This window comes from Cnephaeus nilssonii (genome assembly GCF_951640355.1).
Source record: "Cnephaeus nilssonii genome assembly, chromosome: 20".
NCBI lineage: Eukaryota > Metazoa > Chordata > Mammalia > Chiroptera > Vespertilionidae > Cnephaeus > Cnephaeus nilssonii.
The window spans coordinates 35,818,690-35,835,608 of record NC_137091.1 but is presented as its reverse complement, the minus strand read 5'-3'; the positions used below and the strand labels follow the sequence as shown (position 1 = coordinate 35,835,608).

At 48.3% G+C, this 16,919-nt stretch overlaps 1 protein-coding gene across 6 annotated transcripts in view; it reads right to left on the bottom strand.

Annotated features, from left to right (window-relative positions):
• WDR62 (WD repeat domain 62) overlaps nucleotides 1-16,710 on the bottom strand; it is a 40,937-nt gene extending 24,227 nt beyond the window's left edge. For 3 of the 6 annotated variants that reach the window (XM_079799583.1, XM_079799582.1, XM_079799581.1), the window contains exons 1-9: nucleotides 16,080-16,710; nucleotides 14,098-14,189; nucleotides 13,116-13,178; nucleotides 8,408-8,465; nucleotides 8,003-8,173; nucleotides 6,897-7,034; nucleotides 6,297-6,479; nucleotides 4,610-4,770; nucleotides 2,858-3,047 (exon numbers count right to left, since the gene is read on the bottom strand). In XM_079799583.1, coding sequence (XP_079655709.1) covers nucleotides 2,858-3,047; nucleotides 4,610-4,770; nucleotides 6,297-6,479; nucleotides 6,897-7,034; nucleotides 8,003-8,173; nucleotides 8,408-8,465; nucleotides 13,116-13,178; nucleotides 14,098-14,189; nucleotides 16,080-16,217 — 1,194 coding nt within the window. In that variant the 5' untranslated portion in view covers nucleotides 16,218-16,710. Of the gene's footprint in view, nucleotides 1-2,857; nucleotides 3,048-4,609; nucleotides 4,771-6,296; nucleotides 6,480-6,896; nucleotides 7,035-8,002; nucleotides 8,343-8,407; nucleotides 8,466-13,115; nucleotides 13,179-14,097; nucleotides 14,190-16,079 lie in introns of those variants that run through there. The other 3 variants (XM_079799585.1, XM_079799586.1, XM_079799584.1) reach the window with 3 other exon arrangements.
• Nucleotides 16,711-16,919: the final 209 nt, after the last annotated feature.

Below are 16,919 nucleotides of genomic sequence, written 5' to 3'. Positions count from 1 at the left end.
ATGGATCTGACATTGAACATCAACAGCTGCTAACGACAGTCAATGAATTGTACTTTTATTTATGTATGCGTGTGTGTGGGTTCATTCTCACAAAAATCAATATTTTAATTGATTTTTAGAGAGGAAAGGGGAGAGACAGAGAAAGAGAGAGACATCAATTGGTTGCCTCCCATACATGCCCCAACTGAGAACAGAACCTGCAACCTAGGTATGTGCCCTGACTGGAAATCAAATCCACAACCTTCTGGTGTATAGGATGATGTTCTGACCAACTGAGCCATCCACCCTGGGCTATGTGGTTTTTGTGTGTGTGTGTTTTTAAAATATATTTTATTGATTTTTCACAGAGAAGAAGAGAGAGGGATAGAGAGTTAGAAACATATATACCCCAACTCAGTGGATAGAGCATCGGTCTGCGGACTGAAGGGTCCCAGGTTCGATTCTGGTCAAGGGCATGTACATTAATTGCAGGCACATCCCCGGTGGGGGGTGTGCAGGAGGCAGCTGGTCAATGTTTATAGCTCTCTGTCCCTCTCCCTTCCTCTCTGTAAAAAATCAATCCTATCTAATAATAGAGTAACATGTAAATTACCATCACTCCGCTACGCCCACGATTGGGCGGCGGGAGGCTGGGGGGCGGGACTCGGGGTGGCCTATCCGGCCATTGAGAGGCACGGATCCGCTGCCACTGAGGGGGGCTACACTGCTGTTGAGAGGCCAGATCAGATCCGCGGCCGCTGAGGGGGCCTGCGCGGACACCCAGCTGCGCCTCTCAACGGCAGGGTAGCAGGAGTCCCGCCCCCTGCGCCTCTCAACAGCAGGGTAGCCCCCCTCAGCGGCCACGGACCATCAAAAGCGTGGGAGCTGGGTGCCTGTCTGCTAGTGCACCAGGCCTTTCAGAAGCCTCCGCCGTGCTGGACCCAGCTCCCCGTGATCAAAAGCAAAAGCGTGTAGGGGACCCTACACGTGCATGATTCAATCATGCACTGGGCCCCTAGTAAAATATATTTAAAAAAAAAAAAGATCTCTGTTTTATCTTTAAAAATAAAGGATGCCCTAGATCAGTGGTTCTCAACCTTCGTAATGCCACAACCCTTTAATACAGTTCCTCATGTTATGGTGACCCCCAACCATAAAACTATTTTCGTTGCTACTTCATAACTGTAATTTTGCTACTGTTATGAATTGTAATGTAAATATCTGTGTTTTCTGATGGTCTTAGGCGACCCCTGTGAAAGGGGTCGCGACCTACAGGTTGAGAACCGCTAGCAGGGTCGCCTAAGACCATCGGAAAACACAGATATTTACATTATGATTCACAACAGTAGCAAAATTACAGTTATGAAGTAGCAACGAAAATAATTTCATGGTTGGGGGTCACCACAACATGAGGAACTGTATTAAAGGGTTGCGGCATTACGAAGGTTGAGAACCACTGCCCTAGATGGTTTTGGCTCAGTGGATAGAGCATCGGCCTATGGACCAAAGGGTCCTGGTTCAATTCCAGTCAAGGGTACATACCTTGGTTGCAGGCTCCTCTCCGGTCAGGGCCCTGGTCAAGGCTTGTGCAGGAGGCAACTAATCAATGTGTTTCTCTCACATTGATGTTTCTCTGTGTCTTTCCCTCTCTCCTCTACTCTCTCTAAAAATCAATGGAAAAATATCTACGGGGAGAGCAGGGGAGGGGAGGGGAGGAGAGGGGACGGGAAGGGAGGGGAGGCATGAAATTCGTGCACCAGGCCACTAGTTTATATATAAAATTTTAAAGTTATTTAAAAATATTCTTGTTGCCCTAGCTGGTTTGGCTCAATGGATAGAGCGTCAGCCTGTGGACTGAAGGGTCCCAGGTTCGATTCTGGCCAAGGGCACATGCCTGAGTTTCGGGCTTGGTCCCCCAGAAGGGGGCGTGCAGGAGGCAGCCAATCAATGATTCTCTCTCATCATTGATGTTTCTATCTCTTTCTCCCTCTTCCTTCTTCTCTAAAATCAATAAAATATATTAAAAAAAATAAAAATAAAAATATTCTTGTTAAGTGAGAAAAGTGGTAGTAATAGAAGCATCAGATACAGGAAAGCAGATGGATTCAAACAGTCAATAGGCTAAATCAACACTTATTCCAAAGGATTAAGTTATTTTTTTCCAATTCTGAATTGGGCCACTGAAAACACAAGTTCTCTAGGACAGACATTCCTAGTAGTAAGATATTTTCAGGGGGGACAAAAAAGTAGAGTACAATTCTTTCTCCACCAGTTGTCTAATTTGCAAGGAATACTTAGAACAGCTTTGGAGAATGAAAAACTCCCCACAGATTCATTCTTAGAAAATAAAAACATCTTCAACACAAATTAAAAAACCCACTAAATGACACAAACAGCTTCCACAGAAGGCTCTCTGAGGTACACAGGCTACTGCTACAGGACCTTTGCTCTTGTTGTTCTCCCAAGTGGTCCCATGCCTCTCATCCCCTCACTTCCTGCAGTTCTCTGCTTGAAAGTCAAGTCCCCAAAGAGGCCTTCCTTGACCACTCTCTTCTCTAGAATAGCAAGCAGCCTTGATCTCCTTTTCACCTACTCTGCTTCATTTTCCTTCTGAGAGGTACTGCTATTTGGCATGTCTTATACTGATGTTTATGGGTTTACTTTCCCACTCAAATGTAAGCTCCTAAGGGCATGACTTTTGTCAGTTTCCTTCCTAGTTGTGTCCCCAGCACCTAGAACAGTACCTGGCACATAGCTGGAGTTCATTTGAAGGAATAGGGTATCCTTTGAAGGAATGGCTAAATGGGATCACCAAACTCTGCAGAAGTTTTCTTCAAATGGGGGCTGAGCAAAGGCTGGGGAGGGGAAAGGGGCTCACCTCCACATTCCAGACGTATGAGCTGTGGAAGAGCTCCGAGCACACCTTGCCTACTTTGTTGATATCGTTGACATCCCAGGTATAGATGCTGTGGTCCTTATACACGCAGGATAGCCACTGGTGGATGGGGTCAAAGGTCAGTGCCACTGTATCCGGATAGACTGCTTCTGCCTTCCTGCAGAAGAGGAAGCTAACAAGGCAACATGGGTCATCAATCACCATCAGTGTCACTGTGGGTAGTGACAGCTGCCTGTGGGGACACGGTGACACTTGAGTTATCTCATGTCAATGCCACGGTGGTCCATCTCTCCCACTCCAAATCCACTTCTCCCTCCTGCTCTGTTTCTAACACAGAGGTTGTAAAGTGAAAGCTTCCACTTGGCCCTTGAGAACATTTGAATTTCAACTCCTGTTAACATTTTTCTCCCCTCATTTCACCCAACCCAAGCTGTGTCCTGTCTCATGGAAAGATAATGGGCACATACCTCAGGCCTTCTCGCTCGTGGGCTCCACCAACACATGACCAAATATCTCTGTACAAGGGAGCAGAGTTGTTGTCCCCTGACCTGGGGCCTCCCTACAGTTTATTGAGCATCTACTGTGTGCCAAAGCTTTAGCTGCACTGAATCCCCACAATAATAGGTAGGTACTATATTTTATAGATAAAGAAACTGAAGCACAAGTTGATACAGTGACCCGCCTGAGGCCACACAGCACAAAGCAGAAGATGGCAGAGCTGGGCAGCCTGGCTACTACAACATACCACTGTCTGTGAGTTGCTGACCCACCCTCTTTCCTTTGAGACACCCAATAGCCCCCGCGAGGCTATTAGAAAAGGCACTCCAGAGGCAGTGTCCAGCAATCTACAGAAAGGTCACCCCAGGCACCCAGTACTCCTGGTTAGGTAGCTCCTCTGCCCCCCCACCCCGCTCCCCAAATGACTTACAACGAAGGGAAAATATGTCATAGCTCAGCTCTTCTACCCATTCTCCACATGGCAGCCAGAGTGATCTAATGCTCAAGGCCTGATCACATAATGCTAATGCCTGAAATCCCCAGGGGCTGCCCATGGACTTCAAAATAGACTATAAGCTCCTACCAGCCTCCATCCATTCCCAGACCTATCTCCTATTATTCTCCTCCCCTGGGCACACTGGGCTCCAGCCACACAGCCGCTCGGTATTCCTGCAACACACCAGGCTCAGTGTGCTATTCCCTTAAGGCCTTTCCACTTGCTGTCAGGACCCAGTTCTCCACACAGCTGGCTCCTTCTCCCTAGAACAGTGATGGGCAACCTTGAGCTTGGTGTGTCAAACTTCGCCAAAAAACTGAGCATAATTCGGGTAGTGTGTCACTTTGAGGAAAAAAACATTATTTCACAAATGTTTCATCCTCGGCTGCCTCAGCGGCCGCATGTCATCAAAAATGGCTACGCGTGTCAGTACTGACACGCGTGTCATAGGTTCGCCATCACTGCCCTAGAAGCTTACCCTGGCCACCCAAATATGAGTCCCTATTTTATTTCACCAAAGCATTTATGACTATCTGAAATGATCTTATTTGTGTAATTGTTTACCATAAAGCTCTCTCACTAGACTGAAGACTTCACAGTGGCAGAGATTTTGCTGCCTCATTATAGCTGTATCCTGCTTCCTGCCCAGGGCTGGCCAGTATGGAGATGGATCTAAAAGCATGGATGTATACCAATAGACAGACTCTGGGTGGGCCCCTTTCCCTTCTCTCAGGTAGTACCTGGGCTCCAGCCCCTGGGCCACATCCACCCCAAGGTAGTGTGGCTTGGGCAGGTTGGCGAGGTAATGTAGGTTGTGGGCCTGGAAGATGCGAACTATCCCATCTGTGCAACCGCAGAAGATGAGCTCCTGGCTGACACAAAGGCAGGAAGACAGGGAGACCTGTGGGGGGAAAGGGGACCCAAGTGAACTTTGTGCTTTATGTGGCCCAGTTCAGGGACATGGGGACTGACAGAACATGGGCCTCCAGAGAAGCCTTAAGAGTTTCCTGGGTCTACGAAGCCCATCTTAGTAAATTTTAAGGTTTTTGAAATCAGGATATAGTATAAGATCACTATTGAAGGAAATGTGCCAGCAGGTAGACTGGGATAGAGTTATCATTGCTACCTACAGAACTCAGCTGTGGGTGGGAAACATCTGTTCAGCAGACTGTGACTAAAGATAGGTCACTTGCAGTAACAGGGTTGAGTTTTAGGCTTAAATTTTATTTCCTATTATTTAAAAACAACTTCATAGAGATTATACTCCAAAGCAGCATAGAAAAAAGTTACTGTATATAGGAAGGACTATCTATCCTGCCAGGACATATAGATAGAGCCAGGAAATGCCAGAACTCTGGACACAGACTAGAGGAGTTTCTACAAATTCACAGGGACTTAATTTATGAGTCACTTATGACAACTGCTCAGGGGCTACACATCTATCTGTCAAAAGCTTCTGACTTGCATGAGTTCTAACATGAGGATTCAAACGAAAAGAAAAGTGGTTCTGCAATTTATTGATATATCATCATTTAGTTTAAAATGTTTTTGGTATAGTCTTTTTTGACTGAAAATGATTAAGTCAATGATACTTTGTATATATTTTTAAAAATTCAGGCCCGGCCAATGTGGCTCTGTAGTTGAGTATCATCCATGAACCAGGAGGTCACAGTTGATTCCCTGTCAGGGCACATGTCCGAGTTGTGGGCTTGATACCCGGTGTGGGATATGCAGATGGCAGCTGATCAGTAATTCTCTCTTATCATTGATCTTTCTATCTCTCTCTCCCTCTTCCTTCCTCTCTCTGAAATCAATAAAAATCTATTTTAAAAATTAAAAAATGCAGTTGTCCTACTAGCCAAGAGTGCTCAATGAAGAAGAGAAATATGAACTGAATCAAACGGTGAGGAAAGCAATTGTAACCTGACCTTGTTTCTGGGGACTAGCACTGTGCTGAATGCGTTACCTATATTATCTCATCAACTCTGTGAGGTATACAGCAGTATTTCCATTTTACAGATGAGGAAACTGAGGCTCAGGTAGGGATAGTCATTTACCAGAATAATACAAGCAGATCTTAAGGTCAAACCCAGAGCTGGACCCTGGCTGGTGTGCTCCATAGTTAGAGCATTGGTCCACAGATTGAAGGGTCAGGGGTTCAATTCCTGGTCAAGGGCACATACCTGGGTTGCAAGTTCCATCTCTGTGCTGGGAAGGCAACCAATCGATGTGTCTCTTTTACATTGATGTTCCCCCGCATCCCCCTCCGCTCTCTTTAAAAAATCAATGGGAAAAATATCCTCGGGTGAGGATTAACAAACCCAGAGCTGGTGTGATCAACTATCAGGCAGAAACACTACTGAGTGTCCCAGGAGATCATGTCATGGAAAGAGTGTTCCCCCCATTGATAGCAGAGAGGTGGGGTACCTTCAGATTGATCCACTTCTCCAGCACCCTCTTCTCATTGAACTGGCAGAGAAGGCCCGAGTAGGACACACAGAAGGTGTTGCCTGCCATCTGGCCCCGGCCACAAGCCACACCGCAGAAGACATTGTTGTGCAGCTCACCCAGGATGCCTGAGCGCCCTATGAGGGGCACTGTCCCGGTCACCTGGAGGCATAGCATGACACAGTGAGACATTGTTCACATAACCTGTACCCCAACAACAGCATGATGGGTCTCTCATGACCGGAGGAACAACACAACTACACAGGAGAACCCTAAGAAACTCCTCCCAGAGGAGGAGAAGGAAAGAAGAAAACAGAACACACTTCCAGGCAGAGTGGCTGGAAGGCAGCAGTCCCAGAACAAGGGACTGGCCCAGGGCTAGCAAGGAAGGGAGTGCAGTGGGGCGATTCCTAGCAAGGCTTGCCAGTCATCACTGGAGAGCAGGCCAGAGGCAGAGACAGGCTTGAGAGGCCAGACAGCCTGAGATCACTGCCCGCTATCTCAGGGAGAAACAGGAGTCCATTCTGCCCCTGACAGTTACTCCCCAGGTCTGGCTGAGGTGGCAGGGACAAAACTCACCTTTGCTTCAGTGGAGACTTCCAAGAACCAGAACCTAACATGCCGGTTACCAACAGTGACAAAATAGCTGCTGTCCTCTGAGAAAGAGAGGGCGATGACCCTGCATGATACCTTGTTGGAGGCCACCACGATATCTTTCTGGAAAAATAAGTACAGAAAAGTTCATGCTAGCACCCACCCCGTTAGACTTCAGCCTTTGCCCTCAGCCCTGCGTCTCCCCTGCTCCAAGTCTGTTTTCCTTGGACCCTCCAGTAAGCTAATCTATGGGAGAACCTGTGTGATACTCTTATTACCACTGCAGAGGAGACTGAGGCTTGGGAAGGTACCCACATGAGAGTAAGTTCCAGAGCTCTCCCTGAGCCCAAGCTCTACAGCCCACATGGTGTAGAGCAGCAGTCGCCAACCTTTTGGACCTCACGGACCATCAGTGGTCCGCTGACCACCGGATGGCGACTGCTGCTATGGTGTAGAGGACAGCCATAGCTGGGATGTAAGGATAACAACCATGGCTGCCATCAATAGACGCCCATTCTGGGCCCCGCTGAGCACTTCACTGGATAACTCATGGGATCCTCTCAATAGCTCTGTAAGGGAGGTACTTCTCCTCCCACTCTGCCATGCTAAGAGGGAAGATATCATGTGTTCAAGGTCACATAGCAGGTTATGAACAGAACCAGGACTTGGAACCCACTTCTGCAGATTCCAAGTCCTCCCTCAGCTATTCCAGAGTCCAGTGATTCATATCAACTCATTGAAGTCTCACAATTCAACCAGGTGTATACTATAATACCAATTTAAGAAAACAGACCTACAGAGAAGTTAAGTCACTTGATCAATATCCACAAGGAAACAGAACCACAGAGAAGTTAAGTCACTTGATCAAGGTCACAGCTGGTCAATATAAAAATAATTATTTTCTCACTAATTGAGAATTTGTCATATGCCCTTCAATAAGTGCCTAAAACAGGGATCAGGTGCTCAATAAATATTTGCTGGATGAATAAGCACTTTACCAAGTTATCTTATCTATTTAGTTCTTCCAAAGCCTGATATGCAGGATGCTCCAGCAGCTGGCTGCCTGCCCACACACCCACCAGTTGGCTCACCTTCCAGTCCCAGACGTTGAGTACCATGTCGTGCTGGTAGCCCATGGACACAATGTGCTTCATATTTGGGGAGAAGGCCACACAGGCCACGCCGTACTTGTGGCCCAACATCTCTGCCACCTGACTCTTCTCATCCACATCCCAGATTCGCACAGTAGGCCTGTGCCCGTTCTAGGGAAGGTGGGGCTGTTACTGCTGCTGGCTTCTATACCAAGCAGGGCTAGAAGGGGTGGCAGGGCTGAAGATGGCATTGTCCCAGGGTATGCCCAAAAGCCACCTCCCCCATCTGCCACGAGGCTTTTGTGGCCCAGGAAGGAGCTATTCCAGGGACTCCCCAGGCCTGTGGAGACAGAATGAATGGCCCCAAGACACCTCCCCACCTACTCAATCATGATCACAACTCACCTCCCCCGTCACTATGTACTTCCCATCAGGGGAGAAGGCCAGAGAGCTCAGAGACTTCCTGAGGGCAAGGAAAAGGATTGATATCACTGGTTCCACTAAGGGTGGGAAGCCAGACCCCAGCCTGGCTATGCTCACAGCACACTGCCCACTCCTCACTCCCAAGCCTGGAGAGTTGAGCACCAGCAGCTCCCACAGAGCCACTGCTGCCTATGTGCCCAGCACAGCACATGACGCATTCCTGCATTCCCTGCTGCTAGGAGCATAGGGAAATGGGGTTCTATAAAAGCAAAGGTCCCTTCCTTCCTTAAACTCCAAACCCAGATGGGATGGACACTGAATGGGGACCTTTCTTCCTCTCCCTCTACAACAGTGGGCTTCCTAAGACCCCACCAGCCCTATAATCCTGAGAAACTCAGATGCGGGAAATGGTACAAATCTGGCCTAATATGGAGGTGGTGCTGAAGGGAGGACCCTGGCAGACAATCACACTGAAACAGCCACAGCATGTGCTCCACTGCTAATCGCTCAAGGTGTTCTGGAAAACCTGTTGCCAATCAACATGTTTCTCTCTGATACTCCCAGATAGCCAGCACAATGACTGAATAACCAGATTAGTTTGCACATTTTTGGTAGCAAGTTTCACTGCTCCAAGACTGCATTGTTTTTTTCTCTCTCCTCTTTTTTTTTAATGCTGTTTTTACATCTCTTCCTTAACAGTCTAGTACCGTGTTCGGCAAACTGTGGCTCGCGAGCTACATGCGGCTCTTTGGACCCTTGAGTGTGGCTCTTCCACAAAATACCATGGCCTGGGCGAGTCTATTTTGAATAAGGGGCGTTAGAAGAAGTTTAAGTTTAAAAAATTTGGCTCTCAAAAGAAATTTCAATCGTTGTACTGTTGATATTTGGCTCTGTTGACTAAAGAGTTTGCCGACCACTGGTCTAGTACTTGTCTCCCTTACATGAGTAAACTGGTGTACAGTTAAGTAAGTAAGTCTTTCAATAAGTCTTTGACAATCTTAGAGAACATTTATCATTCACTCAACCCTCTGATGGCTTCCCATTGCTCCTACAGCAGCAAAGGTGAGCTGCCTACCTAATAGCAACTCACCCCTCCTTCCCCACTCACAGAATATCAGTTTTAATTGGGATGGCAATGTCTCCAGCTAGAGTACATTTCCTCACCTCTCTTGTAGCTCCACAGGTACAGCTACATACTTAGTCTGGCCAATGAGAGGTGCTGTTGCAATTTCCAGAAAAGCTTCTCGAAGGGAATTTTGCCCTGCTCCCTACTTGTTCCCCTTCTGAAGAAAGTACATGACAGCCAGAACTCCATCTTGGGTCAAGTGGTGACTTCAAGAACAGAAGCCTCACAATAAGCATGGTGGAAGAGAAAGACAGAGTGGGGGCCCTAATGCTCACAGAGACACCAGCCCCCTGGGTGTCCACCTCCAGACTTATGTACAGGAAGAACATGCCCTTGTGTCCTGACTGTCATGTGCCCTGACCTTGTGCCCAGCCCTCTGTCAAATGCTATATGGGCATCGGTATGCTGATTCCTCACACACATTCCATGAAGTCAGGACACTCATTAGCCAGTTTTGAGATGAGGAAACTTCAACACAGTTGAAACTTCAACACAGTCCCCTGCCCAAGGATACCTAACCACGCAGGGCAGAGACCTGGACTGTAGGCCAGAGGTTCTCAGTCTTGGCTGCATGTCAGAATTCCCTACAGAGCTTTTTAAAAATGTCAAAGCCATGCTGAGACTAGTGAGTAAAAGTTTGGTGAGAAACAGGGTAATATCTGCAAAGCTTCAGAGAAGCTCTGCTAAGGGGAAAATGGAGGCTTCATAATGGAGAAGTCTGGCAGACACCACCTTAATCAAGGGCTCAAAGTGAATACCACCAGTCATGAGAGAGATCAATATCATGAACTTCCTGATAGAATGTACTGAGAAGAACACAGCATTCCTTCTGAGGTGTTCCTGCCAAAGATGTAGACGTGAATCTATGTATGAGGAAACATCAGACAATCCCAAAGGTTGGCATATTCTACAAATTACCTGGCTTGTAATCCTCAAAAGTGTCAAGGTCATAAAAGTCAAGAAAAGATGGAGGAACTGCTTCAGACTGAAAGAGACAATGATAAGCAATGCATGGTTCTGGACAGAATCCTTTTGCTATAAAGGACATTCTTGGGACAAATGGTGAAACCTGAATGAGGAATAGATGGTAGTGAAGTATCAATTTTAATTTCTTGATACTGTTGAATGTATTGCAGTTTTAAAGGACCACATCATCCTCCCTCCTCCCAGGAATACAAGCCGAAGTATTTAGAGATACAGGAACATCATGCTTGCAGTTTACTCTCAAATGATTCAGAGAAAAATTAATATGTATATAGACAGAATGACAAAGCAAATGTGGTAAAATGTTAACATTTGGGAAATATGGGTAAAAGGTATTCACACACTCTTTGTAGTATTCTTGTTAAGTCTAAAATTATTTTAGCCCGGCCAGTGTTGATTAGTGGTTAGAGAATCAATCTGTGCAGTAAAGGGTGGAGGGTTCAATTCCCAGTATAGGGTGCATACCTGGGTTTCTGTTCAATCCCTGGCCCTGGTGGAAGCATGTGAGGGAGACAACCAATCGATGTGTCTCTCTCACACCGACATTTCTCCCCCACCTCAATATCGTCCCTCCCTTCCTCCCTTCCAATCTTTCTAAAAATCAATGGAAACAATATCCTCAAGTGAGGATTAACCAAAAAAATCATAAAATGAGCCGAAGCCGGTTTGGCTCAGTGGATAGAGTGTCGGCCTGCGGACTGAAGGGTCCCAGGTTCGATTCTGGTCAAGGGCATGTACCTTGGTTGCGGGCACATCCCCAGTTGGGGGTGTGCAAGAGGCAGCTGATCAATGTTTCTCTCTCATCGATGTTTCTAACTCTCTATCCCTCTCTCTTCCTCTCTGTAAAAAATCAATAAAATAAAATTTTAGAAAAAAAATCATAAAATGAAATAATCTACATTAATAAAAGAGAAACATGCAAATTAACCATCACTCCGCTACACCCACCAGCCAATCAGGAGGGAGTATGCAAATTAGAAGGAGAAAGATGGCAGGCGTGGAGTGGCTGGGCAGGTCAGGACGCCTGCTATGAGAGGGAGGGCAGGTGGTGAAGGGATTTACAGGAGCGGCACTCTGGCCACAGTGAAGACGAAGACTGCAGACTCTGGAGTCTGCAGCGAAGATGAAGATGGCGGACTCCAGCCAGAGTCTGCAGCAAAGACAAAGACAGCAGACTCTGGCTGGAGTCTGCAGTGAAGCAGTGAAGACGAAGATGGCAGACTCCGGCCTGAGTCTGCAGCGAAGATGGCAGACTCCGGCCGGAGCCTGCAGCAAAGACAAAGAAGGCAGACTCTGGCCGGAGTCTGCAGCGAAGACAAAGAAGGCAGACTCTGGCCAGAGCGAAGGCCTGGGTCCCAGGTGCCGGAGGAAAACCAGTGCTGGAAGCCAAGGGAAGGAAGGCCTATTGCACGAATCTCTTCGTGCAACAGGCCTCTAGTTTTAATATAAAGAGCTTTAAAGTTCCAATACCCATGCCTCACTCCAGACCAATGATTAGGCCTTCTCTGGGAGTGAGGCCCAGGGGTCAGGTGACTCTGAAATGCAGCTAGGTGAAAACCGCTACTCTGGCCACACCACCTCCTAAGACAGACCCATCAGTGGTTGAGAGTGGACCCTTTCCATGCCATCTGTTGGATGGCACAGTGATCAATCAACCTGAAGGCAGACCCCTGGACACCAACTTGGGCTACTTAGGGCCAAGGGCCTTCCCCAATAAGGGGAAGTTAGAGGGAGCTTTCTAAATCACATTCATTCATTCATTCCTGAAATAATAAGTGCCATCAATGTGCTAGCTACTGCTCTAGGTGAAAGGGACATAGAAATTCAGTAAGAGAAAGTCTCTGCCCTCAGAGAGCTCACACTATGGAAGGGAGACAGACAATAAATATCACTAGTGAGGAAATGTTGTTGCATTATGAGAAAGAAGTACCTTTTGTGGAGAAAAGTAAAACAGGGAAGGGAGACTGAGGGTACTGGAAGGTTAGGGTGTAAAAAGCAAATCCTTAACCTATAAATGCCCTCTAGTGGCTTCTCTTTGCAGTCAGTTTCCAAACCCCTCCCTAAGGCCCAGGTAATGTGGCTTCTGCCTGTTTCTGCCTCATCTCCCCCCACCCACACCTCTATTCCAAGCACGTGGATCCTTGGCTGCTCCTCAAACAACCCAAGCCTTTGCCCTCTGCCTGAAATGCTTTTCCCTCACCTTCACATGGGTTACCCCTTACTTCCTCCAGGTCTCAGCCTCAGGAATGCCTTTCCAGAGCGCTCTGATATGGCTTATCCTCTACTCTCTGCCTATAAACCTGCCCTAACACATCCCTTGTCATTTCCCCATAGCAAAGGTCACAGAGGTCATTGCTAGCCAATTGGCTTTAGTCTGTCTCCCTCTCTGAGCTGGCAGCTCTACAGAGAGCAAAGATTCTCATCTCTTTTGTTCATTGTTGTGACCTCAGCACCTGGGATAATACCTAACACAGAGACTTGGTTAATGTTGCTGAACCGATGGGTGAGTGAATGAGTGAGTCACCTAACCATGAGCACTTCCAGGGTTCCACCCCTGCCCATGCCCAGGCCCCAGCCTACCTGGCAGTGTTAAAAATGTGCTGCTGCTTGTTCTCCTTGGGGTCCAAAATCACCACCACACAGCTGGGGAGAAAAAAGAAAATGTGCCCAAACTGAGGGGAGTATTGGAATCCAGGGATATTCTGTCCCCAACAGAAGAGAGCTCACACGTAAAAAAGGCTCCCTCTGAACAGAAGATTCTCTCTGTGTAAGACATTGCTCTTCCAGATGTCTATGCTGAGAATTCTAGGGCACTTCATATTTATCATTAAAACATTCTTAAATAGAAACCAACACTTCCTCTGTGATAATTATCCTTCCAGGCCCTGGGCTAATAAAGACTTGTGTGCATGATCTCTTTAAATCCTTACAACTGCCAGAAAAGGTCAGGAATCTTCGTCCCATTTTATAGAGGAGGAAACTGAAGCCCAGAGAGGGGAAGTCCTTTGTCCAGGGCTACCCAGTAGGTCTGGGACAGAGTGGGGATGTGAATCTATACCTGTCAAGATTAAAAAGCCCACCCTTGTCCTTTACCTTGGGTTGCTTACTTCCCCAAGACTAACAGATTCATGTTTATCAGTAATGACCATGGGTCTGCCCTGCCCTATGAGGGTTGGAGGGGGAGTCCCTTTGGTGCCCAGAACAGTGTCAGACTTTATCAGTATTTGTGCAATATACAGTTGTAGAATGTCCTTCAGTACTCTCAACAATCCAAGAGGAGGGTATCACTATTTCTGTTTTATAACCACAGAAGCAGAGGCTCAGAGAGGGGCACATGGTGGGCCTGGGACACAAATCCAGGTTGTCTGATATGGCTTAAGTTTTAACCACTTGTCTTCCCCATAATCACTACCATCTCCCACCTGCAGTCACAATAAGGCTTTCATAGTGCTCACATGCCAGGTACTGTTGTAGATACCGATGGAATCTTCTCCACAGCCCTCAGGGGTAGGCAGCACTATCTGCATTCTACAGATGAAAAAACCAAGGCCCATCCACTCACCCTGCTAGGTAGGCCACGTGGCCTGTGCTGGGGTCACAGGTTAGGCCACTGCTGTTCTGGGCTGTGATGCCAAGCACCTTCTCCAGTGACACCTGCAGGGGAAAAGTCCACGTCAAAAGCACCTACCCTCAGCAGGTCCCATGTAACACAGCCACCTCAGCCACCCATTCTGTTCTTGTTATATTCAACACACTCACTGAGCTTCTATCATCATCTACCAGCAGCTAACACTTGTTTTCCTCAACATTCCTTTGACAAATACACAGGGCCATGTTAAAGGCATAGCATGGTGAGGAAAACACACAAAAATCCCTGCCCTTCTGGAGCTCACATTCTGGTGGTGATGGGATGGAGGACATACCAAGAAAATGAATAGAAAAAACATGCAAAATAGGTATCAGGTGATGATAAGAGCAATAAAGAAAAACAAAGCAGGAAAGGAAACTGGGAGCACAGGGGTAGGGAAGAAGGCCTCACTAAGAAGATGACCTTGGAATAAATTTTTAAGTATTTCATGTGGATGCAAGACTTGAAACCCCAAAACAACCCACGGAAGAAGGCACTATTATCAGCCCTGTTTTTACAGATGAGGACACTGAGGTTCAAGGTCCCACACCAGCAGAGTGGCAAGGTGGAGTTTTTGCAATGTACCAGGTGTTGTTGTAAGTGCTTAAGATATATATATGAGCTCACTTAATCCTCACAAATACTATCTAATGTTTTATCTATACTATTAGCCTCATTTTACAGAGGGGGAAATTGAGGGACACATGGAAGAAGAGTTTAAGGTTTACATCCAGGCATTTTGGATCCAGAACCTGTGTTCTTACCCACCTTGCTATACTGCCTGTCTGAAATTGCCATCGTTATTCCTCTACATTATAGAAAGTTTAGAGCTGACAAGACACTTTCAGAAACATGTAAGATAAAGGCTATGAAGTATAGGAAGCTGGGTGAAAGATTAAGGTGGGTACTTGCTTTAGGCTGGAGTTCAAGAGGCCTTTAGGGTAGGGATATTCCAGCTGAGACTTAAGGGATGAGGAGCCATACTAGGTAGACTATGGCAAACAGCTCAGACTCACCAAACACAAAGGCTAGGAAGTGGGAAAGAGGTTGGTGCCTCAGGAAAACAGACAGCAGGAAAGTGAGATTGAACCTTTTTATGAGGGAGGATGGAGGTACCACCAGAGGGGTGGATAGGGGCCACGTGCCCAGGGCCTTGCCGCCAGGAGTGGGTGATACAGCAGGTCACAGCATGTATCCATCCTTTATCTGGACTCTGTGCCAAGCAGGTCATAAGTCACAATTTTATTTCATCTCCCTGCAACTCCATGGTACGGTTACTGTTATCTCCATTTTATAAAAACATACTTTATGGCTCAGAAAGTTTGGAGAGCAATTTTTAAAATTGCTGCTGTGCTAATGGAATTCCCTCTACCTACTCTAAAACCATCTCCTTTGTTTGTGTGTCTTAGGACTTCTGTAAGCCTCCCTCCAAGTAGCACGGCTGAGCTATTACAATTACTCACATCCTCACCATAATTTTGGGTGGTTCTATAGAATAAGAATCCCACCTTGGTAGGGAGAATGGAAGAGAAGGCAGGGGGTGAGGGAAGGCGGGGTAGAGCTGAGGAAGAGTTGGGGCAGGTTAAGACTCTAACTCAGCAGGGGCGAGGCCAACAAGTGAAAGGGCTCAGAGAGACGCCTAAAGCCTGAAGGAATTCGCACGCAGGAAGGCAGAGACAAGGGAGGAACCCAGGAATGCCCCCAGGGCTGAGGGTGGGGCCAGGGCATGAGAGGTGGGGCTAGGAATGACGGGCAGTACCCGTGAGAGGAGGAGATGGGGAAATGGGAGGGGCCTGGACTAAAGGGGCGGGGCTTAGGAACGGGACGGGGCCTGAGAGTCAAAAGCCGGGAGCTGATAGGCGGGGCCAACTATCTCAGGGAAGGGCCTTGGGGAGGGGAAGGCAAGCGCTCCTCACCCGGTTCTGCACTGTGTCCTCGGGCGCCGCGGGGAGTCGCGTCCGCCGGCGGAGACCGAGCGCTGGAGAGGGAGGCGGGGAGGACTGGCCTCTCCGCGCATCGTTCCGCGCGTAGCCTCCGGGCCCCAAGGCCGCCATGGTCGCACCGGAGCCGGGTGACCGTTACACTCAACTGCCGCCGCCGCCGCCACGACCCTCTCAAGTAACGAACGGCAGCGGGAAAGCCAGTGCCGCCGCCCATTGGATGCGGTAGCCGCCGGTTTGGCCAATCGCAGGACTGCCGGGCGGTGCTTTTGACCAATGAGGAATAAGAGGCGGGGTGGAGTGCTCGGCGGGGTGGAGCCACAGCCAGGTTCCAGGACGGTGACGCTGGTTATCTGGTCCGCGTTTTCCTCCCTCACTAAAACACACTGGGTTTTCACTTTTGCGTGGCCGAGACCAAAAGCCGGCACATCTCGCTTTTGGCTGCCGCCGCAGGGCAACTAGCCCGGCAGCGGCGTCTCCCGGACGAAAGCCAGGGTGGAGCCGAAGCGGGGAGACGAGTTGGCGCAGGCTCCGAAGCGCCGGGAGGCCACCTCTCCCCGAACTGGCGACCAGGTCCCGGTGACGGGAAGAGACTCCTTTATCCCCCCCCCCCCCATTCCCCCCGTGACCAGGGTGCAGGTGAGGTAACCGGAAGGGCCTGGAGTTGTAGTTCGCAGGCGCACTCCTCCCTCCCGAGGCACGTGAAGGGGCACCCGGGCTCCGAAAGGAGCCCAGAGGAGTGAGCGTAAGCGGGGTGGGACTCGGCGGCCCCGGGCGGCCACCGGAGTGCTGCTGCAGACCGCGGGAAGCTACGGG